Below are 27343 nucleotides of genomic sequence, written 5' to 3'. Positions count from 1 at the left end.
ATATATATTTTATTTGTGTGTGTGCGTGTGTGTGTGTGTGTGTGTGTGTGTACATATATGTATACACATGAAAACTGTACATTTTGAACATTTTTACTGAAGAACTGCATTTGCTGTCATATTTAGGTGCTTTTCAGAAACACATGTCTTGCAGACTAAATTAACACAGGAAATTACAAATTAGCACTTCAGTTGTTTCGCGGTCATTTGACTTACAGTTAGGTCTCAGCCTGTTATCATGCATTAGCATAATTTGCACCAACTGAAGGAAAAAATGTCATTTATCTCAGATGACATTGACTGTTAGCTTTCATACTGATCAACACATATTCTCTTAGACTGTAAGCTCACAGTGAGTGCAGCTCCAGTGACCAGCATGCAGTTGTTTATGTAAATTCACAGAGAAATGAACCATCTTCCAGAGTGGAGATGCCTCTGTAGATCTCCTGAGGTGTTATGATGTAGATGTTTAGATTTGGCACAGTCTAAAAGTATTCAGACACCTGCTCCTCTGGCATTTCTTCTGAAATGAAGGGTGTTAATAGTGAGTCTGTGCTGCAGTAACGGCCTCTACTCTTCTGGGAGGGCTTTACACTAGATGTTGAATATTGCTGTAAGGATTTGATTGAGCATTAGTGAGGTCAGGTACTGATGTTGGATGGTCAGTTCTTTGATCACTGGATGGAGCTCCATCACTCCAACTCATTCCATCATCTGTCCAAAAGTATCCAGACAGACCTTCTAAAGAGTAAATTCAGCTACTTTAAGGTCACCTGTTACTGACACAGTTTGTATTATTTCAATATAAATGCACAGACCAATAGAAGGGGATGCTCTGGAGCAGCTGCACACGAGCCTAAGGTCACCATTCCCAATGCCAAGAGTGGGCTAGAGGCGTATAAAGCCCCCCAGCAGTAACACTGTGTTCTTCAGAGTGACACATTCATTTGAGATACTAAATCAAAATTTCAACAAAGCAAACCATTATTTTGAGATGTTAAGTTAAAACTTCAAGTAAACAAACCATTAATTTGACATACTAAATCAAAATGTTTAAAAAAAACATTATTTTGAGATGTTAAGTCAAATTTTCAAATAAACAAGACATTAATTTGAGATAGTCAAAATGCAAAAAATAAACCATTGATTCAAGATATTAAGCCAAATTTTGAGACAGCAAGTCATTGATTTGAGGTACTGAGTCAAAAGTGAGAAAATAAGCCAGTAATTCAAAATAATTTGTTGAAAAATTCAAGTACGTAAGTCATTAATTTGAGATAATGTCAAAAATTCAAGAACATTAGTCGTAATTCTGAGATACTAAGTCAACATTTTAAGAAAATGTGTAATTTGACATAATACATCAAAATTAAATGTTATTTTTTTGAGATATCAAAGATATATTTAGAGATAATATTATAATATAGAGATAATATTTTGACATGCTGCTGCCAGAAACATACATCATCTAAACCGCTTATCCTTCTGGGTCGCGGTGGAGTGCTGGAGCCTATGCCAGCTGTCATTGGGCGGAAGGCAGGACTGCCAGAAACAGACAAAGAGAAAAGAAAAACATTAGTTGGGAGTCAGTTTTAGATTTAAATATAAAGTAAATATACAGTTTAGATGTCTTACACTAGTTTATAAGATGTTTTTTTCTCTCAGAAGTTGAAAGACTCTGAAAAAAATATTCTGTATTTGTTTGATAATTTTTTAATGTTTCTGATATTCAAATCACATAGCAGAGTAATATGAGAAACTCCATGACACATTTTGAGTGAAAGAATCTGAATTTTTAGAAGGCAGTAATACTGTAATCTGGTCATTCTGATTCAGTGATTGGGAGAAGGTACTGATAAATCCTACTTTTTGTAATATGTCTGCAGTGTGTGGAGATGGGAGCAGCCATAACCGACCACAGTGCTGACTCATGTGGTAGAAGCCAAGATCAGCCTTAAAATCTACTCTGTGTTTGAGTCTGGGTGATAATTACATCTTCAACTAGACATGCACTGTTCTGATGTTCTAAACAGCGCAGCAGTGGAGCCGGTGTTCTACAGGCTGGTTCAGTCTCTGCTCTGCTGAAGATACAAACTACATACAGCTGGACAATCAGGAATACATGAGAAAAATGATAAAAGTACCAAAAATGAATGCATGTGGAACTGTTGCTACAAACATCTCCCTCAAATACTGTATATGTTTGTAACTTTAGGTTTTATTATGGCATTTTATTACGGCCAGAACAAATCCACTGTGTTTCTTCTCCTTCTCTGCCTCTAGCAGCAGTACGTAATGTAGCAAGCACACACACACAGTGCTGTAGCCTATCCTAGCCATCATTGGGTTGCCAGTCCCTCACAGGGCAGACACACAGACGTATACATTCCTGCACACATCTACACCTAGGGCCAATTTAGCATCTCCAGGTGGCCTGACTGCATGTCTTTGGACTGTGGAAGGAAACCCACACAGACACAGGGAGAACATGAACACTCCACACAGAAAGGACTGCGGTCGCCCGGCTGGGGAATCAAACCCAGGTGGGGTGACTGTGCTACCCACTGTGTCACTACAGTGTGTCAAAAGAAATAGGTGGATGCTAAGGTGTTGCTAGGCTATTGCTATGGTATCCCAGGTGACTGCTAAGGTGTTGCTAGGCTACTGTTATGCTATCCTTGGTGGTTGCTAAGGTGATGCTAGGCCATTGCTATGGTATCCCAGGTGACTGCTAAGGTGTTGCTAGGCCATTGCTTTGGTATCCCAGGTGGTGGCTAAAGTGTTGCTAGGTCATCGTTATGGTATACCAGGTGGCTACTAAGGTGTTGCTAGGCTATTGCTATGGTATTCTAAATGGTTGCTAGGCAATTGCTATTGTATCCCAGGTGACTGCTAAGGTGTTGCTAGGCTATTGCTATGGTATACATGTGGTTGCTAGGGTGTTCCTAGGCCATTGCTGTGGTATCCCAGGTGACTGCTAAGGTGTTGCTAGGCCATTGCTTTGGTATCCCAGGTGGTGGCTAAAGTGTTGCTAGGTCATCGTTATGGTATACCAGGTGGCTGCTAAGGTGTTGCTAGGCTATTGCTATGGTATTCTAAATGGTTGCTAGGCAATTGCTATTGTTACCCAGGTGACTGCTAAGGTGTTGCTAGGCCATTGCTATGGTATCCTAGGTGGATGCTAAGGTGTTGTTAGGCCATTGCTATGGTATCCTAGGTGGTTGCTAAGGTGTTGCTAGGCCATTGCTGAGGTATCCCAGGTGGCTGCTAAGGTGTTGTTAGGCCATTGCTATGGTACCCCAAGTGGTTGCTAAAGTTTTGCTAGGCTGTTGCTACGGTATCTCAGGTGGTTGCCAAGATGTTGCTAGGCCATTGCTATGTCATCCCAAGTGGTTGCTTAAGTGTTGTTAGGCTGTTGCTATGCTATCCCATGCTATGAAGTTTTGTGGTTCTAGTTTAAAAACTGTGAGCTGAGAAAATTGGACAAAAAAGATTAATAAAATAAAGAGCAGTTTGGGACTTTGTCAAGTTGATGGTTCTAAAAAATGTCATTATTTGGACATACTCAGTCAAAATTCAAAAAATTCAAGAAAAGTAATTAATTTGAGATGCTAATTTAAAATGTAAAAATCATTATTTTGAGACACTAATTTAAATGTTTTAAAATTGACGTAATTTAAGTTACAAAGTCAAAATTGCTGCCAGAAGAAAAGGAGGAAAAAACATTTATTCTAAAGTGAACTGGCTTCCAAAGCTCGTAATGCATTTTTAACGTTGGTAATTACGTGGATGTACACGCCTCACATCATGCTGATGTTGAGAAAAGCTGGATTCTCTTCATTCCTGAAGGCCTCAGCATGTGGAAGAGTAGCACTGTCACACTTTTACTTCAGCCGATGATGTCAACAGTAAAATAAGTACTGAAAATCTCATCTCTCTGCGCTGTGTTTACAGTTTGAGAACTACACCACAATTAGTGAAAACATCCTGGAATAACACTTCAGCACTTTCTCTATTGCAGAAGATCAAAATTACAGTCATTCTGAGATTAACGCTGCTATTCTGATCACACTGTTCCTCAGCCAAGTTTACTCAAACTACAGACATTATAATTCTTCTGTTTTCATACTTTTACAACATGTTTGCCCTTACTGTCAATAATAATTTTTTTTTTTTTTAAATAAAACATCCACTTTTTTGTTCAGATCATCAGTTTAATGTATTTTATTCACACAGAAAGGCTTGTGGTGTTATGTAATTGTAGTTTCTAAGGTTTTAGAAAGGCTTTGTGATCAATAGTCAGCAAATCTGAGTAGTAACATTTCCATAACTGTGACAAAGACAGCATTCTCACAGTTTTAAACAAGAAAAGTGGAAGGGATATTTCAGAGCATTTTTTTCTTGCATAAATAGCTGGTTAAGATATAAACAGAGTCATTCAGAGTGGTTTGGTGTGAAACGCTCTGTTCTAGAGAAACTTACTGAGTCAGAACTGTTCACAGTGGTGGTGATAGGAACCAGACGTCCACCTCTAAAAGCTCCTCACAGAAAGTTCCTACATGAAATGGTTATGAATTCACTGCCTGATGACTGAGACACTGTTTTATGATAGTTTTGAGAAGATTTTGGCTTTAAACTCCATTCATGGTGGAGGGATACATTATATGCAGGGTGTTATGGGGCAGAATAGTCCCCAAAGAAAACTTAATATTTCAGATTTTCCACTATTTTACCATCATCAACATTCCATATAAACTCAGAAGACACATGTAGGTTCACTTAAAAACAAATTTAATGTTTTATTTGGGTATGCATATAATGTAATATTTACAATTACATTAACAGGCCAAAGTTCACAACAAGGAACTGCTCTAAACCTGGTTATCAGCCCAAAAGTCAAAAACCAATCATCAAATAATAAACACTAATAAACCAAACAATAAAATGTGAAAAGTGACAGCAGGCCGGCCACATTCTGTTTAGGTTCATGAGAGGACACCTACACATCACACCTACAGGAGTCCCATTCTAAATCTAGAGGCATTAATATGGAGTTGGTACCTCTTTGCAGCTCTAACAGCTTCCACTCTTCTAGGAAGCTTCCACAGAATGTTGGAGAGAGTCTGTGGGAATTTCTGCCCATTCATCCAGAAGAGCATTTGTGAGGTCAGACACTGATGTTGGACGAGAGGGCCCGGCTCACAATCTCTGTTCTAGATCCCAAAGGTGTTAGATAGGGTTGAGGTCAGGGCTCTGTGAGGGTCAGTCAAGTTCTGAAATTTCCCCATTGTGCGACTAATAAGTGTCACTTAACTTAACACTGAACTTATATGAACAGCCTTTAAAGGAGAATTTAAGAAGGTATGCATGATTTGGGAGAATGACCTCAGACCCCAGAGGGTTAAAGGACATATTAAAAAAACAATTAAAGAACCATTTAATAGAAATGTACTTGATCTGTACTTAATTTCTCAGTCCATCTTCTGTACTTACGAATGTGTTAAAGAGTGTTAGTGTAGTTATGTAAGTGTGACATAGCTTTGTGTTAGCGTGGTCATAGTTGTGTGATTGTGCTTAGTGTTAGTGTAGTTGTGTTTGTGATTAAGCTCAATGTTAGTATATTTGCGTAAGTGTAAAAACTCCAAAAAACATTATTTGTATTATTGTGTAGGTCTGATGTGCAATTGTACTGTAGTGTGAGTGTATTTCTGATTGTGCTTAGTGTTACTGTAGTTGTGATTGTGCTCAGTGTTAGTGTCATTATGTAAGTGTGAGCACTTTAAATGACAGCAAGGTGCTAAATAAATACTTGCCATGTCTTGCCTTGATTGTGCTCAGTGTTAGTGTAGTTGTAATTGTGCTAAGTGTGAGACTAGTTGTGTGATTGTGCTCAGTAGTTGTGTAAGAGTGACTGTACTCAGTTAATGTTGTTGTGTGATTGTGCTCAGTGTTCGTGTAGTTGTGTAAGAGTGACTGAGCTTCAGTGTTAGCGTAGTTGTGTGATCGTGCTCAGATTTAGTGTAGATGTGCGCTTGTGCTCAGTAGTTGTGTAAGAGTGACTGTGCTCAGTTAGTATTGTTGTGTAACTGTGCTCAGTGTTCATGTAGTTGTGTAAGAGTGACTGAGCTTCGCTGTTAGTGTAGTTGTGTTTCTGTGATTGTGCTCAGCGTTAGTGTCATTGTGTGATGGTGCCCAGTGTTAGTGTAGCTGTGCGCTTGTGCTCAGTGTTAGTGTAGTTGTGCACTTGTGCTCAGTGTTGGTGTAGTTGTGTGATTGTTCTCAGTAGTGTGTAAGACTGTACTCAGTTAATGTTGTTGTGTGATTGTGCTCAGTGTAAGAGTGACTGAGCTTCAGTGTTAGCGTAGTTGTGTAATTGTGCTCAGTGTTAGTGTAGTTGTGTAAGAGTGACTGAGCTTCGCTGTTAGTGTAGTTGTGTTTCTGTGATTGTGCTCAGCGTTAGTGTAGTTATGTGATTGAGCTCAATTTTAGTGTAGTTGTGTGATTGTGCTCAGCATTAGTGTAGTTATGTGATTGTGCTCAATTTTAGTGTAGTTGTGTGATTGTGCTCAGTGTTAGTATAGTTGGGTACGAGTGAATGAGCTTCAGTGTTAGTGTCGTTGTGTGATGGTGCCCAGTGTTAGTGTAGCTGTGCGCTTGTGCTCAGTGTTAGTGTAGTTGTGCGCTTCTGCTAAGCATGTTAGTGTAGTTGTGTGATTGTGCTCAGTGTTAGTATAGTGGTGTCATTTTGAATTATACACGCTGTTAGTGTAGTTGTTTTTGTGATTGTGCTCAGTGTTAGCGTAGTTGTGTGATTGTGCTCAGTGTTAGTATAGTTGTGTGATTGTACTCAGTTCTAGTGTAGTTGTGAATGAGTGATTGAGCTCGTGTTAGTGTACTTGTGATTGTGCTGTGTTAGCATAGTTGTGTAATTGTGCTGTTTGTGTGGTTGTGTTTGTGCTCAGTGTTAGTGTAGTTGTGTATGAATGACTGAGCTTCAATGTTAGTGCAGTGCCTGTGATTGTGCTCAGTGATAATGCAATTGTGTAAGTGTGCTCAGTATTAATGTAACTGTGTAAGTGTGCTCAGTGTTACTGTAGTTGTGATCATGCTCAGTGTTAGTGTAGTTATGTGAATTTACTCAGCGTTAGTGTAGTTGTGTGATTGTGGTCAGTGTCAGTGTAGTTGTGTAAAAGTGACTGAGCTCAATGTTTTAGTAGTTATGTTTGTGTGATTGTGCTCAGTGATAATGTAATTGTGTAAGTGTGCTCAGTGTTACTATAGTTGTGATAATGCTCAGTGTTAGTGTAGTTGTGCGATTGTGGTCAGTGTCAGTGTAGCTGTGTAACAGTGACTGGGCTCAGTGTTCGTGTGATTGTGCTCAGTGTTAGTTTAGTTGTGCGATTGTGGTCAGTGTCAATGTAGCTGTGTAACTGACTGGGCTCAGTGTTCGTGTGATTGTGCTCAGTGTTAGTTTAGTTGTGTAAGAGTGACTGAGCTCCAGTGTAGTTCAGCTCAGTGCTGCTTCTCTCGGCCTGAATGGTGTATTCACATCCATCTCTCTGAGCTCCAGCCTTCACCATCAACCCCACACGTACACAGTCATAAAGGACACGGACTCCGGCACACAGCCACACAAAACATGATTAAACTCTTTTCTTTAAAACAGCAGAAAAAAGATGAAGAATCTGCCGGAGGAAACAGAACCGGAGCCGGGGGTAAAAAAGCAAGCGCGGCCCAGCTGCGGATACAGAAAGGTAGGCTAGCCGGCTAACGCCGGGGCTACAGCTTAATTAAAGCCACTAACAGAGACCTGAGAGAACAGACACGGTCCAAAAAATATAAATATCAACGGTACTCTTCGTACAAGACACTGGGGTGTTTTACATCCACACAACAGCTCGATATTTACACAAAAACGAAACGTCGCACCTCGAAGAAGCGAAAGCGGCGAGTAACTGTTAGCTAACTAGGCTAACGAGCTAGCCAGCATCGCTGAGCCAAACACACTCATCTGTTTTCACTGTTCGGGGTTTTAATAGATGGTTTGGGGCTTTTAATTCCTTAAACATCCCGATTAGTTTAATACCATGCTCGTCCAAGACGGGAGTGACACTGTATTTCACAAAAAAACTCTAAAAAGCCCGCAGCTAGCATGCTAGCTCATTTCCTGATGGAAGCCTTTATAAGTCAACGCAGATTAGCTAAGCTAACTCGGTAAAATATACATTTTTAACGCGTTGTTATTGAGTGTCACCCATAGGACACAGTTTACTGTGTTGTTTTATTCTTATTTAGCTCAGAATCCGCGTTATTCTAGTCTTGGGTTTGGGAAACGGTGCCAGCTAACGTTAAATTAGCTGTTCGTTAGCTTAGCCGGCTACAAAAGTTTACAGTATGTTTTTATAGAGGTGACGGAGATACACTGCGGGATTAATGTAAATATAAGACTTTTAACAAACAGTAAGTTTATTAAAATGTGACGGCAGCATCACCGCTACTGTCCTGTGGTTAGAACAACGTGACATCCCTGCCTAAAATCCTTACCTAAACTACAATAATGCGTCACTTCATTACCATAACAGTTACAGTTACAATGCACATTTCTAAAAAAAAGTAACTAAAGAGTTGTGTTTTTGTAAGTAATTGAAGATCTGTCCTAAGTCTGAGGCATTTCTGATAAAACCACAAAAGGGAAATCTTCAGCAGATAACTCTATGTTTAGATGATCAGAGATAAACAATGTCTTTGTCTTAGATTTGGGATTTCTTTAGGGCCTCATGTCGTTAATGTCATTTCTAGCATGAACTCAGTCCAGCTATGAGTTGAGGAGACTGTAATGAACTCTAATTGGCTGTAAATTTGTGGGCACCTGATGGCGGAAAGCTTTAATAGGGATGAGGTTCTGCTATCAGTCATCCCTTACAGACTTTATTGCCTTTGTTTATTGAGTTTTTTCCTAAGCTTGCTTTTTTAAAGTTGGTGGCATACAAAGATCTGACTGTGAGTCGATAAAGCACGGCGCAGTTCCTTCATTATTATCACTCACCAGCCAGTAAAACTATCTGGATAGTGTGTTTTCCTATTCATATGAATAAAAGAAGAAAATAGATGCTGATAATAGCTTCTAATTGTAAATAATGCATTTGCTGATGGATCTGTCACGTGAGTGGGTGATATGGCAGCTTATAATACTGTGATACTTCATTTTACTTGGTAGGTATCACAGTATTTACGTTTGCGAACAAGTTCTGAAACACAAACAAAGCCTTAGTAGTGCCTCATTAGGGCTGAGAGTCGATCCCAAAACGAGTCGATTCTCAGATTCCAGGTGTTTGGGAATCAGGAGTCGACTCCAAAACCTTGTGTTCGATTCCGCACAATGACGTTCACGTTTCCCTGAGCCTTATATTAAAACAGCTTATATTAAAAAATACATCCTTCAACTACACATACATCAATAGACTGACTGTATTTTAATTAAAATGTAAAATCTAACAAAAGATTTGTTTGTTATTATATGACAGTTGTTCCAGCCACGCAAGCTGCTTGGTTGAGAAGCGTTTTAATTGTGCTGTTATTTCACCATAACATCACGTTTTTTTCACAAATACTGTATCACTCCACTAAGATGCTGTCGCTAAGCAACGACTTTTACAGATATAGGAGACGCTCAAGCCATTTGAACGTTTTTACTTCTTACTTTGCCACAAACAGAAAATGGACACTTTTAAGATCACATTTGACAGACAGACGATTTGGTCAGACTCTGAAGATGAGACGACAAACTGTCATCACCACTGAGCAGCTTTTCAGTCGGCAGCTGAGACAGAAGAACAGCTAAACAACCTGGAATCAGCCAGAAATGAACCCAACACCATTCGCCAAGCTAAATGGGCTGTAAGACGCTTTACAGACTGGCTGGAACAAAACAACATTAATACTGATCTGGCAAAAACTGACAAAACTGAGCTGAACTTGATATTGTGTCAGTTTTATAGCTCAGTCCGATTTGGTCAGACTCTGAAGATCAGACTACATGTTTGGCGAATGGTATTGGGTTCATTTCTGGCTGATTCCAGGTTGTTTAGCTGTTCTTCTGTCACAGCTGCCGACTGAAAAGCTGCTCAGTGGTGATGACAGTTTGGGAGTTTAGTGTAAGGAGCTGGAGAACGAACTGCCGGCTGTGCAGCGAGTGGGCGGAGCTCGTTACTCTGACGTAGCAACAAGCTGCTTGTTAAGGAACTATAATTTGGTGGAGGAACTGCGAACATTAAAACATATTAAACGCCGCGTTCACGGCCCAGTTTATTAATTTATTACTTTATTTATTCAACTGTTCTATAAAAGCAATAGAACACTCGAGGAGTGTGTTCTCGCCAATAACATCACGGCGGTGATGATCTACGGCGACCAAATCACAGCCGTGATGTTATTTTGCAGTGACATACTCCCTCTCGTGGTCTACTGCTTAAATCTATTGTAAAAGCAAAAGCCTCACAGGAAAGTTCTGCTTTGCTGTTTTGCTTTAATGACCTTTTTTACTCATGAAATATGGCAAAGCAACCCTGCAGACACAGAAATATCAAAGAGACATTCAGATTTCCACGCCATCAGAGGTAGACAGGTATAAAAATTTGTCACCAAGCCAGTGAATCTTGTGGTCAAAATAGGCCAGTCTTGATGAGGAAATTTTAGATGACAGTTAATGTAAATAATGTAAATATTTGCAGTTAACAACTGAATTATCGTTCATTATATGCAGCTATTAAAGTACAACTACCTGGCAGTCAATACTTAGTGGCGGCCAACTGATGACAGTGTAGCTCAAGCTCAAATAAACAAACATCACTCACTGCTGCTCTCTAGAGGTTCTAAAGCACAAGTCACTGGCTGTGTTTACATACAAAATTTTTGCCAATCCGATTGAATACATTCCGATTATAGATTAAGACTGAGGTGGTTATTCTCACTCTACTCAATACTCTGATGGGAAATATCTGTTTACATGCTCACTACAAATAATCAGATCCAAAATGACACGCATGTGTAGAGAACCACTTAGTGTAGACGTTACCATGACAACCAGCATCACTTGAGTGCAGTCAGAGTGAGACGAGCAGCAGTGAGCAGTGCTTGTGTTTTTAATGACTTTAAAATGATGTCAGACTCAGGAAAACGTCCTTCACATGTCCTTATTAAAGAAGGCCGAGAGGAAGACGTCGTGTTCTGAGACACATAAGCTGGACGTCCGTCCCACCGCCGTCTTTTAAAGATCAGAGCATAAACTTCGTCTCCTCTGCAGACCAGTTTCTGCTCCGCCATGCCGAACGGTATAAACTTTCACTATGACGCGATGAACATGATCAGAACGGACTTAAACTTTCCGATAGGGAATGTAATCAGATACAGGCGTTTACACGGATATTATTCTTCTATTTAACAGATTATTTACAGGATTACCCACCTCGATCAGTCGGATAGAAACTGTATTCTGAATGGCCTCAATCAGACTAGACTATTCCGACTGAGGTGTTTACATGGATGTATTCTATTCCGATTGAGCTATTAGTCAGATTATTAGTGGATTATCAGGCTGCATGTAAACGTGTCTAGTGTGTATCAGTAATTCCGTTTTCTTCTTTCTTTTGTTTACATGCGTTTGCCTCAGTCCAACTGATTAAGGTTCATCCACATTCTGTCTGCTGTGAAGTGAACATATGAACTGTGGAAAATAGCTGTGATCAGCTCAAATAATTGTAATCAGGCAGTTAGATTAAAAATTTGTGACAGACCATGGCCAAAATTAAGAATTAGTGTAGATTCTTTATTTAAGGTGGATAAAGGCAGGGGGCGCTCTGCACTCTTTTATTTTGTGTAGTATAATTTTGGGTTCGTCTGGAATAACATTGAGACATGGCTCTAAAAAAAAAAAATAATAATCAATATCTGCTTTATTTCACGGCTGCAGTCGACAGCAGAAGTTGGGAAAATTACTATTGGGAAGTTGGGGGAAAAAACTAGTGGCGGAGTATTACGCTTACTGCTGCCGTCTGCAGGACATTGGCAGAATTTTCCATCACGGCTCCGTTGAAAACGTTGGTTTGTGTTGTCTGTGTCGTGTGATTGCTGGTTTCAATTTTTACTATGATTATTTTCGGAAAATCGCTGCTGTTGCATTCTGTGGTGAACACACATTTTCCGATTGCTGTACAGGCGTTTCTCCTCCGAATGTCCCCTGATCCTCTGAAATACGAGGTCATTAAGGAGCTGAAATATGAATAATGCTAAATGTACAACACAAAAAAGAGGCTGCAGTTTCAGTAGCTGGTGTTGTTTTTTAACAGAGGGGCCCAAAAGTCTGAGAGCACATTGAAAATCTGTTATTTTTTCATTTCAACTGGAAAACGAACAACCGAAAGTTGTAGAATCTTGAAAAAATGTAAAATAAAAGTTATGACAATTAAAATGAAGAAATGTTTAAGATTCTACACAATTTCTAGGCCACAATTCAAAAAACACATATTGACCATCTGAAGGCCTTTACACAGAAAGGTCAGGTTACTTTAGTATTTTACCAAATTCTAAGAAAAATATCACTAAATCTGTCTAAAACCATGAAATATAGTAGACCTAGACAGTAAGCGAAGTAATGTTTTTGAATATTGCAGTGACAAATTTTGAAGAGATTTTTTTTTTTTCATTTTTATTATTCTGGTCTTATTTATTTTAATATTGCCAAGCTATTGTTTTACATTTTATATTTCTTTATTTATTTCATTTATTATAGATTTCCATTTATTTGTATTTATTAAGTTACGATATTGTTATAATTTTAATGGTTTGTTTAATTTTTAAAATTTACTTATGATTATTATTTTTAACATTTGAGGGTCTCCCTCAGTGTACTCCGAGTTTAAATAAATGTTGATTGATTTGATTGATAGATTGAAAAATGCGTCACTTTTAGAATCCGAGGCATTCGATTATAATAATTTTGGTTATAATGATAATAATTCATGTAAACATTCAAAGATTGTTATGCTGACAATATAATTTGTAATAAGAAGCTTTGTACTAATTTAGAAAGGAGTGCAAAATAGAGGCATTTTCTCCAGGCCTCTCAGACTTTGGGACCAACTGTAACAGTGTTGAAGTTTAATAGTTGACGTACTTTCATGCAGCGTCATTTCAGCTACCGCGGAGGTGGCAGCTTTCATATTTCAGCTCCTAAACGACCTCATATTTCAGAGGATCCAGTGACACATGGGTAGAAAATGTACGCTTGACAAAACATCAGATTTGGAGCACCGTTGTTCCCCGCAGGACGTGATGGCGTCAAGTTTCAGAAATCCTGTTCTTTTTCTCATAGAGAAAACCAGCTGGAGTTCCTGATATGAGCATGACACCAACTACAGTTGTCTGTAGACAATGACCACCCCTGCCTGCGGGGGCTGTAATATACACTCTAATAAAAGATGGTTCTTCAAGGGTTCTTTAGTAAAGACATCGGTTCCATATAGAAACCATGAACGCTGAAAGAACTATTTGAATGCTTAAGTGATTCTTCGCGTGGTGAAGTGGTTCGTCAGATTGATGGAGAATGTGTTGTAAATGGTTCTGTATAGAACCAAAAAGGGTTCTGCTATTGTTAAGATGTCAAATTTGTAGAAGAACAGAAGAACCCTTTGAACCATTTTCAAAAAGGTGCTATATAGAACCATATACAACACATTCTTCATCAATCTCAAGAACTATTTTACCATGCAGAGAAGTGTGCAAGTGGTTCTTGTGAGTGTTCATGGTTCTAAATGGAACCATTGTCCCACGTTGATCAGGCTTCTCAGAGTAAGAGCGCTGATCTAAGTTCAGGTCATGGAATTTTATTCAGTGTTGGATTAAAATCTGGTCTGTATAATTACTCCAAGAACTTTGAGTTCTTTGAGTGTAGTCTGTGTGTGGAAACACTGGTGTTGTTTTATGATACAGTTTTGGTGCTGAGCTGGCCTGTTTTGTAAGCACAGTAATGTAGATTTAGTTTCTGATACGTTTGTTGTCCCTTTGGTCCTGGTTTTATTGCAGTGATGTCACTAGAGCCGTATTGTTGATGTCACAACAAAATCATAGAACAAAGTCCCATTATCTGTTTTCAGCTTTGAATAAAGAGTCTACCAGCATCTTTATTCAGGCTGGTCTTTAACCGGGTCGCTATATTGATTCACCACTGTGTTAAGTATTGCAGTTGACGATGACAGTTAAACATAAAAGATATCATGAGAAGAAAAATATCATGATATGTGTTTGTATATATAAATATATATATATATATATATATATATATATATATATATATATATAACACTGACGTGGTGGTGGTGTGTTAGTGTGTGTTGCGCTGGTCTGAGTGGATCAGACACAGCAGTGCTGCTGGAGTTTTTAAACACCTCAGTGGCGCTGCTGGACTGAGAGTAGTCCACCAACCAAAAACATCCAGCCAACAGTGTCCTGTGGGCAGCATCCTATGACCACTGATGAAGGACTAGAGGATGACCAACACAACTGTGCAGCAGCAGATGAGCTATCGTCTCTGACTTTACATCTACAAGGTGGACTGACAAGGTAGGAGTGTCTAACAGAGTGGACAGTGAGTGGACACAGTGTTTAAAAACTCCAGCAGCACTGCTGTGTCTGATCCACTCGTACCAGCGCAGCACACACTAACACACCACCACCACGTCAGTGTTGCTGCAGTGCTGAGAAAGATCCACCACCCAAATAGTACCTGCTCTGTGAGGGTCCATGGGGGTCCTAACCACTGAAGAACAGGGTAAAAGGGGGCTAACAAAGTATCAGAGAAACAGATGGACTACAGTCTGTAACTGTAGAACTACAAAGTGCACCTATATAGTAAGTGGAGCTGATAAAATGGACAATGAGCATAGAAACAAGGAGGTGGTCATAATGTTATGGTGATTGGTGATATTTATCTTTTATGTTTAATGGTCATCCTCGATTGCAGTATTTAACACACTAGTGAATCAGTGAAGAGATGTGGTTAAAGACCAGCCTGAATAAAGATGCTGGTAGACTCTTTATTCAAAGCTGGGAACAGATGATGGGAATTTAGTAATTAGTTTTTTTCATTTTAGATTTAGCTTTTTAAAATTCAAAAGGTATTACCTCATATTTGTGCCAAAATACAACCCCATTTCCAAAAAAGTTGGGACGCTGTGCAGAATGTAAATAAAAATAGAATGCAATGATGTGCAAATCAGGTAAACCATATTTTTAAAGGAAAATACTACTAAGACAACATATGTTGAAACTGAGAATTTTTTTTTATCTGCCCATTTTGAATTTAATGCCAACAACACGTTCCAAAAAAGTTGGGACGGGGGCCTGTTTACCACTGTGTTTCATCACCCCTTCTTTTAACAGCACTCTGTCAGTGTTTAAGAACTGAGGAGACACTGCTGTAGTTTAGAAAGGGAAATTTGTTTTATTTTTACTTGATACAGGATTTCAGCTGCTCATCAGTTCAGGGTCTCTTTTGTCATATTTTTCATTTCATAATGTGCCAAATGTTCTCAGTGGTGACAGGTCTGGACTGCAGGCAGGCCAGTTTAGCACCCGGTCTCTCTTAATATGGAGCAATTCTGTTGTAATACATGCAGAATGTGGTTTGTCATTGTCTTGCTGAAATAATCAAGGCCTTCCCTGAAAAAGACGTCATCTGGATGGCAGCATATGTTTCAAAAAACATGTATATATCGTTCAGCATTAATGGTGCCTTCACAGATGTGCACGTCACCCATGCTATGTGCACTAATGCCCCCCTATACCATCATGAATACTGCCTTTAGAACTGTGCTCTGATAACAAGCTGAGTGGTCTTTAGCCCGGAGGACCCAGTGTCCAAGATTTCCCAAAATAATTTAAATGTTGATTCGCTGGACCACAGGACACTTTTCCACTTCCACCTCAGTCCATTTTAAATGAGCTCAGGCCCAGAGAAGGTGGCAGCGTTTCTGGATCCTGTTCATACATGGTTTCTTAATTGCATTTTTGCAGTTTTAACTGTTTTCACAGACAGTGGTTTTCAGAAGTGTTTCTGAGCCCATGCAGTGATTTCCACTACAGAAATCAATGTCATTTGACCAATGGTGCCCAGACTTTTGTGTATGCCTGTATGTTTTGTATGGTTCACTATAGCAAATAGTTCCTCTAGTAACATTGGTGGATTCAGTGTATTTGTAATAATAATTTAGAATTGTGCCAAAACATCAAAGTAAGTTGAGATTTCTTGATTTATTGAATCGTTTCCTAAAGAATTGTATTCAAACTGAATTGAATCATTGTGGCGTCAGAGATTTACACTTCCATTAGACTGTATACACTCTCACAGGTTATTTATATTAACAGACAAATTAAGAGATGAATTTCGGCAGAAACTGAAAAAGCTTTATTGGAAAATTTCATTTCATCTACTGTTTAAAGTTTCAGCTCCTGCTGCACCGCCTCTAACAAATAAACCCCAAACATCACAACCTTTACGGTTTACAAACCGTTCAGAAAAAGAAGTCATTAGAGTGGGTGTGTCCATATCATAAGCTCCGCCCTTCATCGCCTGCCCACTTTACTCTGATAGGCTGCGCCCATATGTCTTGTTGCTGACAGTGATGTCACGTTTTTCTGTTTATCAATACTGAACTGAAGTCAGAACCCCTTTATTAATGTGTGCATTGAAGATGATGCAGTGTGAGCAGGATTGAAGGGGGGGCGTGGGGGGTTGGTGGTGGTTGGGGGGCGGTTGGTGGAAGTAAAAACAGCTCCGTCTCCAACAGGAACAACTAGAGGCTCCATCTGCAGACAGTCTGAGACCTGAAGGGTAAACAGAGCATGAGCTCAGAACCCTAAACATCAGTCATTTAACCATTAACTGGCTCTGCATTCTGTAAATAAATATTATTACAGTATCCCAGTGAGGAAACTTTTACTATGGTTCACAATAAAACATGAATTATGGCTGAATGAAAATAATTGTTGTGAATAAAAACATTCATAAGAGCTGATCCATACCAGGTTATTCGGTTTATTTAGTGATTTATCTTTGTGTTTTAGGTTAATGTAGTGATTTATCTTCGTATTTTAGGATGATTTAGTGATTTATTTTTGTATTTTAGGATGATTTATAATTGCATTTTAGGTTGATTTAGTGATTTATTTTTGTAATTTAGGCTTATGTAGTGATTTATCTTTGTGTTTTGGGCTCATTTAATGATTTATCTTTGGGTTTTATCCTGATTTAGTGATTTATCTTTGTGTTTTGGGCTGATTTAATGATATATCTTTGGATTTTATCCCATTTTAGTGATATATCTTTGGGCTTTAGGTTGATTTAATGATTTATCTTTGCCCTTCAGGTTAATTTTGTGATGTGTGTTTGGGCTGTAGGTTGATTTAGTGATTTGTCTTTGGCCTTTAGGTTTGTTTTAGTGATTTATCTTTGGACTATAGGTTGAGTTAATGATTTTTCTTGGGGTTTTAGGTTGATTTAGTGATTTATCTTGGGGTTGCAGCTTACAGGACAGAATGCAGAATGGCTGTACTTTTTAAAGTTTTTATTGATGTTATACAGTTGAACTTTGTAACTATATAAAGTAACTGTCTCCCTGTTTTGTTCTCTTTCTCTCACTCAGATATCAACGAGCTGAACCTTCCAAAGACGTGTGAGATTGTGTTTCCTGATCAGGATGATCTACTGAACTTTAAACTCATCATTTCACCAGACGAGGTCACTTCTACACTTCTGTCACTCTCAGTCTGATGAAACTATCGTGTTGCATTGCGTCTTAGTGAGGCAGCAGTAATGATTAATGATGCCGGTCATTGTCCTTATTTATGGTGAAATAGTGACTGCAGTAAACAAAGTCAACATAGCAAAACAAAACAAAAAAACTACTATAAAAAGTCTAAAAACTAACTTAAGTGCTGGATAACTTACAGAACTGCAGTGTAACTTCTTAGAACATCCAACATCTCTCAGCACAGAATCTACAAGCCTGAAATTGGCTTTCATTTGAATTTTCCATTTCACTTTAAAAGGTGCAGTTGTTAAAGGGAAATCCCACTATTTTATAAAATTAAATGGTTGACATGTTGTAAACAGAGATTCAGAGTGGTTTGGTGTGAAATGGTTCAGATGTCTTTACAGTGGTGGTGATAGGAACCAGGGGTCGCCATGACTACAACACAGATATAGACATTTTATTTACTATCCAGAACCACCAGTGAACCTACACGAGTCTTCTGAGTTTATATGGAATGTTGATGATGGAAAATAGTGGAAAATCTGAAATAATAAGTTTTCTTTGGGGACTATTTTGCCTCACAGCGCCCTGCATATCATGTATCCCTCCAGCATGAATGGAGTTTAAGGCCAAAACTATCATAAAACAGTATCTCAGTCATCAGGCAGTGAATTCATAACCATTTCATGTAGTAACTTTCTGTGAGGGAGCTTTTAGAGGTGGACGTCTGGTTCCTATCACCACCACTGTGAACAGTTCTGACTCTGGAATAGAGCATTTGAACGACTCTGTTTACATCCGTACATCTTTTAATTATGCAGAAATTTGGAAAAGTCTGTGGAATTCCCCTAAACGTGAGAAAGCCATGTATATCGCCAGAACTGATTTGCATGCATGAATATAAAGCTGATTTTTACATTGTTACCATTCATTGCTAAATGTGAGAGACATTGTCTTGGATCGGGATGCCAAAAGATGATATATATGACCTTGGTTTGTGTACCACATGGACATTCAGGTGTATTTTTATATGTATTTGTTTTACAGGGCTTCTATAAAGGAGGGAAGTTTGTGTTCAGCTTTAAGGTAAGCATCCCAGATGAGTCATAGACAGAAAAGCAAACTAGCACTGCTTCTGCAGACAGCATTCTCCTAGGTGTTCTCAGAGCCACGACCATTCCATTCAGACGAGAACACAACAATGCTTTGAAAACACTCGACTGTAAGCTTCATGGATGAAGTGGAGTAATGGTTGTGATCCATAACTAATCATCCAACGTCAGTACCTGACCTCACTACTGCTCTTGTGGCTGAATACAGTCAAATCCTCACAGCAATGTTCCAACATCTAGTGTAAAGCTTTCCTAGAAGAGCAGAGGCTGTGATGATCTAGCTGGATCTAAAATGTTAGAATTTAGTTTCAGCATTTATCTTTAAAATGTAACCAACCTTAAACGTCACATTAGACATACGTTTAAAGCTGCACTATGTAAGATTTTGTTGTTAAAACCAAAAATTCCTGTTTTGAAATAAGCGTTTTTGTGATTTGGCTAAGAAACCAACACATTTACACACATCCACCTGTTCAGCCTTTAGCAGTTCAGCCCCACCCACTCACACTGAGGCTATAAGGAGTGTTTCAGCCCAAATTGCTGTTCCAAATATCTTTTAAATGTGGTCTGTATGCAACATCAGTCTGAACAGATCAGCTCCTAAACTGACCCAGATGCGCAAAAGAACAGAGCGTCACGCTGCGTCACGGCTCATCCAGAGGTAAACAATCACGACCGCCAACGAACGCTGAATCTGGCTGTTCAGACTGAGTCGCGTTCCCACAGATCGGATACGTATCGGATTTCAGTACCTCATATGAAAGCGTCTCAAATCGGAATTGAAAATGTCAGATTCAGAGTGTTTATCAGTTCACACTGACACACAGACACACATCTGAGTCACATATGGAGAAAACGATCGGATTTGGGCCTTTTTTTACCTGCTGTGTGAACGTAGCCAAAGTTATTAGAAAGAGATTCATTTATTTAGCTCAAGGCAATACAATATGATTATGAAATCTAATTACTGTGGAAAATAATTGCTATTATATTAAATAAATGTGATTATCTCAAATAATTGCTATCAGGTGATTATTTAATAATTGTGACAGGCCTGTCTGCAGGACCAAAAAAATAAATAAAAAAATCACGATTGACATTATGCACCCTGTGAGCAGACCCATAGGCCGCAGAACCGTTTTGGTTCCTAATAATGATAATAATAATAAGTTTGATTTATATAGCACCTTTCTCAAACCCGAAGTCACTTTACAGAGGCAAAAAAAGCTATCAGAAGAATGAAAGTTCTGAGAAAAGAGGTGTGTTTTAAGCTGAGCTTTGAAGGAGGAAAGTGAGGGAGTGTTGTGTTCCAGTATTTGGGGCTGTGACGCTGAAAGACTCAGATCCATTTTCCTCCTATAAAGTTACTTGTGTTTACTTTTGCAGCTGCAGTTCTTCAGGATTATTTCTGACCCCGTTTCTTGTTTTCACAGGTAGGACAGGGCTACCCTCACGACCCACCTAAAGTGAAGTGTGAAACGATGGTGTATCACCCCAACATCGACCTGGAGGGAAACGTCTGTCTAAATATTTTAAGGTACCCTCTAAAGCACATAATTACAGAGATCCTGTTATACTACTGAATCTACTGTATTCTCAGTGAACTAACTGCTGTTTATCATTGAATTGCTGAATAACGTTAAGTAATTCGCCTCTTTTCTTTCCTCTTTCAGAGAAGACTGGAAGCCTGTGTTGACAATTAACTCCATCATATACGGACTACAGTATCTATTCTTAGTGAGTGGACCTTATAAATGAGTTTTTTTCTCCTTTTTCGGTTCAATTCAGTCCAGGTTTGTTGTCTGTATGAAAGTGTCTCCTGTAATGAAGTGCATTCAGGCTTTTCTCAAGTGCATAATAATACAATAATACACAATGTGTCCTGCTCACGTGAGCAAAATCATTACGTTCAAAAGTTCACAGCCTCACAGTGTTCAGATTATTGGGGTTGTAACTGTACGCAAATCTCAAAATGATATACGTTTTGTTTTTACATCACAATACGATACATTTTGGTTGCAGAATTAGAAAACAACTTTCACATTTCTGTAATTTTTCTTGGTAATTCATAAAAAAGAGGAAAGTCTTTGTTGAAGGGTCAAGTGATTTTCTTTGAAGACATTAAGATACGATACGATCAGATAATACTTTTATTAGTCCCACAGTTGGGGAAATTCATAGAGATATAGCAGCAAAAGGAAAACAAAGCACTCAAGAAAGGAAATAGCAAGAAGAGAATAAACAAACAAAGCAAATAACCTTATTAATTACTTAACAAGGTTACAGTTTGTTACTTTTTAAATTTAAGTTAATTTAACTTATTTTTAAGTAACCCTTATTATTCCCACAATGGGGAAATTTCACCTCTGCATTTAACCCATCTGTGCAGTGAAACACCACATACACACTAGTGAACCCACACACACTAGGGGGCAGTGAGCACACTTGCCCAGCGAGGTGGGCAGCCCTATCCACAGCGCCCGGGGAGCGGTTGGGGGTTAGGTGTCTTGCTCAAGGGCACTTCAGTCACAGACTGTCAGCTCAGAGGATTGAACGTTCCAGATAGTGCTGTATGTTACTTATTACTGTATATTGCTGTGTATTATTATAGTACATTATATATAAAACTAAAGATAAAAAATAAGAAAAAATATAGACTTTATTCTTCACATAAACTCAATTCACAAAAATTAATCGTATAAACATTATAATTAAAAAAAAAGCAAAAACTCGTATTTTACCCATATTGCACATGAAGTATTGATGATATTGCACATGGGAATTGTGATGAATTAACAATATAAACATTATAAATAGAAAAGCAAAAATCTTTACACTGTAGAGATCATTCTAAGTAAATCAAGTTAATTTGAGTTAATTAAATCTAAATTGCTTAATGCATAGAAAGCATTCCTCAAGCTGATATAGATCCTCTTGCAAAATTAGATCTGAAAGTTCTACATGGTGATACAGAGGATAAAGCATCTTGAGCAGTTCTTTCTAAACTGAGTTCTCAATCTGAATGAATTTTGTAGGAATATTAATACAGTATGTAATGAAAATTCTCAGACTGTTTTGAAATGGGAAAATCCATTGGGTTTAATTTGCTGTATTGTTTTGTTTTTCATACCTTTTTAAAGAGTGAAAATAACAAAAATTATTATTATTATTATTATTATTATCATTAGTGTTGTTTGTAAATTTCATGATGCATTGAATCAATATAATTGCTGCAAATTTAGAGATTTACAGGCCTAGAAATGTTACAGTGTGGCGCATCTTTCAAACTCAGAGCAGTGCTAAACAATAATGTAGGTTACAGATATTTCAATATTTCAGTATCGTACATCTGCTGAAGCAGCACCACGCTGAGTCTGAGGGTCCCAGGTGGTCGGGACTTTTGTCTGAAAGGGAAACAGATGATTTACGGACTTGAGGGTTGATTATAATATCACAGGTAAACACAGTGCCTGCTTTAGTGCAGCTTCCACTAAACAAAACCAAACACCATGGCGTTATAATGATGCACAGCTTGAAGAAATCTCAGCAGTTCTGTGCCGTCCACAGTATTTTCATCTTTGTATAAAGATTAGATCCATAGAAACTCATTAAAACCTGAATGTTGTGTCTTTATAGTGGACGCTTCATAATCTAGTGTTGTTCACTCATATTAAATGAATTATTGTACTATTTTAAAGGGGTAGTTCAGTGAATCTAAATTCCTCAGTCCCTCCCTTTACTACAAATGCAATTGGTCAGGCACGTTCAGTGTAGGAGTGTCCTCCTTTAATTTAAGTACTGTAATAATGTTATAAAGCCTGAATCTGTCCACACTTTAGTCCATGTTTAATGATTACAGTACGTTCTACAGCAGGGATTTGGGAAGGTCTTTTAATTTGGAGGTGTAGAAATTTTAAGCAGTGAATTTTTTTTTCTGAAAAAGTACCTGTCATGAAATGAAACAACATAACATGCTATAAGAGGCGAGAGACGACATACCTGATGCATCAGATCGCTGATGGACGCTCTGCTCGTTCTGCTCTTTCTCATTCTCAAGATGAGCTGAGCAGCGACCAGTCAGATTGCTGATATGTGGTATGGTAACAGATTGTGTCGCAGATAGTGAAGCTACACTCCGAGATTTAACACTCGAACTGGAGATGCAACAGTTGGAGAAAACTCACGTGTTCAAAATGTGAGTCGTTATAACGTTAGATAATACTTTTTTATATTAAAAATTAGGCTGCTAATATTGCTTGCATTTTAGAGAGACCCCAGAGTGACCAGAGAGTTGGTGAGGGAAGTGACTCTGCTCGCTTTAGTAAAAATGCAGCGTTGGCTCAAACGGTGCACGGCTACGGCAGATTATGAATACGAATAAAGAAAAAATACAAACTTCACCCTAAAATTTATTATAAAGTTTTTTTTTTTAGTTTATTTTTTCAAAAAGTATTTTTAGCAGTTGCGGTTAAATAATCCTGAAATCTGGAAATGCTTCAGCTCCCACTTCCCCTTCCCTGTCCCTGGCTGCTACTGTTGTTAGCTATGCTAATGTGCTTCATTAGAGGTACTGAACATCTCCACATGCTTTGAGGAGAGTAGATGATTTAGGCCTGCTCATAGATATGCACACCTAGATGCCGCGGTGGGTCCAGCCAGGCACGTAAACGGCACCGCCATTTTGGGGCTGGACTGCATTCAGTACCATTACAGAGCGGCGGTTTAAGAAAGATACTGTCCAAAATTACACTATTTCAAGAATATTCCACTCAGAAAGTGGGATAGGATTATATAACGGAGGGAACGCAGTGATCCACACTCATGTCTGTGTGATGTGTATTGTTTGTGTGATGTCTGTGTAGATATGGCCGTGTGGTTAATGAGGCACAGAGAACCTGCTGATGTGATTGTTTTTTCTCTGGTTTTATATTAAGCTGATTTCATTTAATAGTCTATTCAGGGGATCTTTTAGCTTTATGTAGTAGTTATTTATTTACAGTGATGGTTAAAGCTTTGCAGCAGTAAGTTACAGCATTCCTTAATCCGTGTAGATATTCATAATAATGTTAGCACCTTGCCAGCTTCTTGTTCGAATTTTCCCGTCCCACCTTAAATGTTGCAGCTTCAGGCAACAGAAAGTGACTGCTGCACCATTTAAGGTGGAACGGGAAAACCCGAACAAGAAGCTGCGAATAGGAAGCCAACTTTAGCTTCGTCCTTCTTTACTGTGTTTTGGGGGGTTTATTTTATGTTTATGTGTATTAAGATTAGAAGTGATTCACACATTGATGGGTTTGCTGATGTGTCTGATTGTGTTGAGCGCTGAGCGCTAAACTCAGTTTTTAATGTCAGGTACAAACTGAATACTTTCCTGCTGGTCCGGACGGCTAATTAGCACGATCAGTTGTTAAAGTAATAAAAGCTACCGAGAGCAGCCCACGCAGCCTGGATTAGCACCATGTTAATTGCTAAATATATCTTTTATTGCATTTTAGTTACATTAGCTTCGTAGCTCCAGTGCTAAAGCTAAAGAGGCAAACTTCAGATGCCAAACATGTCTTAGCTGATTGGAGTAAAAGGGGGAAAACTGTGCTGAACTGTCCCTTAAATGTTGCCAGTACATGTATTTCAGTATTTGACTTGCAAAACTGCTGTGTTTTGTCCTTGTGCACCCCCTACAGGAGCCAAATCCCGAAGACCCATTGAACAAAGAGGCTGCGGAGGTGCTGCAAACGAACCGGCGGCTTTTCGAGCAGAACGTCCAGCGGTCGCTGCGCGGCGGATACGTGGGGGCCACCTACTTTGAGCGGTGTCTGAAATAGTGCCCCGCCCGGCCGGGCCGGCGCTCCATACCAAGACACATTTATCGTTTACACACGCTGACTGACACTGACGGAGAGCGGAGGGGGGGCAGGCGGGGGTGGGAGGGGCTTTTTTTGGAGGTGGGTGGGGTTTTAAAGACAGGTGAGGCTTGAACAGTCAGTAAAAAAGAAAATAAAGTTGCTCGGAGATTGCCGAGGCGATAGATATGATGCCACTCTGCTGGTGCCCACAGTTTTGGTTTGGATGTTTTGGTTTGTTGTTTTTGGCTGAGCTGTAACGCGGCAACCGATCGACAGACGAAATAAAACGCAGACGCTCCAGTAAGTGGAAGAAAATCCTTTTTTGCTTTGTTTTGTTTTTGTTTTTTCCCCCCTCTCTGACGTACATTCTATAGACGTTTCTTTGCGGAGACTGGCCGAGCTCGGCAGACGGCTGAGGCTGAGCTCCACCGGGGCAGAATGGCACACGTATTTGACTACAAATACTTATGTATCGATAGGAGGACCCTGACACACACAGACGCACGTCCAGGACAGACTGACGGACTTGTTGACTGACTCAGCGATACATAAACGGCGGACAGGTTCAGTATGCAGGTTTGGCTGTAGAGGATTGGGAGATCATTTGTTTTGTTAAGGTTTTCTCCATGTGTAATAGTGGGGAAGAGGGGGGGAGTGTTGGGGGGGGCGCAGAGAGTTGGATTTTTGTGAAGAGGGTCCGGTTTGGTTTGGGTTGGGGGGGATTGGGCAGGGTGGCAGAAAATGTTACAATTCTATTGTGTATATTGAAATCCCAGCTGTTCACAATGACTGCAATATGAATTATGTTAAATAAAATATGGACTCGAATGCCTACATACGTATACACATATACACCAACACCAACATCCGTGTTTTACCACTACAGTCATGTGTTTCCTTTGGCTAAGGCGTGTTTTATTTCCACCATACCTGTATCATTCATGGTCGCTAGGCAACAAGAGTAGCTTATCTCTACACTACCGGAACTACTTTCTTTGGCGGAAGAAGCCGCTAATAATAAAATATGTATGTAAAACAACGTTTTGGGCTTCTTTTACGTTTTTCTTAAATTTGTAGAGCGGTTACGTAAGTAAGCAATAGAACGCTGGAGGTGGAATAAAGTCACAACCGAGCTGATCTGCGACCGAATCGCAGCCGCAGTCTTATACGAATGTTCTGTCACTTTTATACAGGCTTTACGAACTAAAGAAAAAATGTGTAGCGTGGTTTTAAATACGTTTCAATATGAGCCGTTTCTCCCGCCGGAAGAAGTAGTTCCAGCAGAATAAACCCCCTGTAAATGATGCATAACTTCAGATAAAGCGCTTTTCAACCAATCAGGTGCTGTGGGGCGGGGCTAACAGATGAAGGTGACCTAACACACAGGTTCTGCTGACATGACTTCTTGTTCTAATCCAGTTCAGTTCACCTGAGCCAGGTTCTAGGTGTCCTGCTGATATGTTGGAAGCAGGAACAAGAATAAAGATATAAAGCCTGGATAGAAGAGCTTTGGGGATGTAACAAAATCACTGTGGTAATAATGGAGAAAAGTGGAGAATTAGGAATTGTTTAGTCATTCAGACCAAAAAAAAATCTGATTCCCCCAGTTACCCTAAATACCCTGATAGCAAGCATATCGCTGTTGTCGGAAGAAAACCTCATATTTCCAAAATGGTAACTTTGCAGGAGAAGGAAAAAACCTACTTTACTTTCAATGTAAGTCAGTGGAACCAGAATTTTTTCATTTTGGGTCATTTCTTTTAGTCCATTCATCATGAAATTTACACACAATGTACAGGGTAAGAGGTATTTTCAAATTATGTCCAAAACTGGAAAACCTCAAAATTGAAGATGCGAGGTTTTCTTCTGACAACAGCGATATATTGGTCCTCTGGCTTGATAAGGTCAGCACCCTGCTAACTGTTTGCCACTGCTGGTCCACCCTCGGACCACCCAGATTACTGTCCTGCATACAAGCTCTAACTATCTCCTCAAACAGATTTTAAATGCACAGAGACTTTTATTTTGGAAAATTACAAATATTACAAAAAATTATTTTATAGAAAATGTTGACACTAATGTTGAGCTGGATTAAAATGATTTACTAAACTAATTTATGAAGTTTAACTAAAGAAAGGAAGGAAGGAAGGAAATATAATTAAATTGGACTGTGAGTGGAAAATGGGTGATGACAAGTGGAATTTTGTCTAATACTCTGCATAACTACTGGTGGACCGCCCAGCAAACGCTGAGCAAAACGCCAGTAGACCTCCAGCTTTGCCATCAGTGGGCCAAAAATGGTCCACTATCCTCTTGCTATCAGGGTAAAGTTACATAGTGGATCGGCCAAGACGAGTTCTTATCTGTAGGATTGGGGAAAATCGAATAAAAAGCTGGTAGAAAACGTTCTGAATTCTGACTTGGTGCTGTAACACCTTTAGAGTGCAGCGGTGAGCAATGTTTGATTATTCGATCCGTTTCTTTTGGCAGGTTGGAGCTACTGTGTACGGAGCCCTGCTGGTGACATCCAGTATAAATAAAAACTCATAACCACGGCATGTTAACGTGTGGAAACAAGATA

General features: G+C 39.1%; 1 protein-coding gene across 1 annotated transcript; it reads left to right on the top strand.

Annotated features, from left to right (window-relative positions):
* Positions 1–7281: 7281 nt before the first annotated feature.
* Positions 7282–25596, top strand: ube2m (ubiquitin conjugating enzyme E2 M). Its single transcript, XM_036565867.1, has 6 exons — positions 7282–7754; positions 17697–17791; positions 18855–18893; positions 20353–20456; positions 20593–20656; positions 24601–25596. The coding sequence occupies exons 1-6, from the start codon at positions 7640–7642 to the stop codon at positions 24739–24741; spliced, it is 558 nt and encodes a 185-aa protein (XP_036421760.1). The 5' UTR covers positions 7282–7639; the 3' UTR covers positions 24742–25596.
* Positions 25597–27343: the final 1747 nt, after the last annotated feature.

Source organism: Colossoma macropomum, unplaced genomic scaffold (assembly GCF_904425465.1).
Source record: "Colossoma macropomum unplaced genomic scaffold, Colossoma_macropomum, whole genome shotgun sequence".
NCBI classification, from domain to species: domain Eukaryota; kingdom Metazoa; phylum Chordata; class Actinopteri; order Characiformes; family Serrasalmidae; genus Colossoma; species Colossoma macropomum.
Note: the sequence above shows the minus strand (reverse complement) of the source record. Positions and strands in the feature narration are given on the sequence as shown.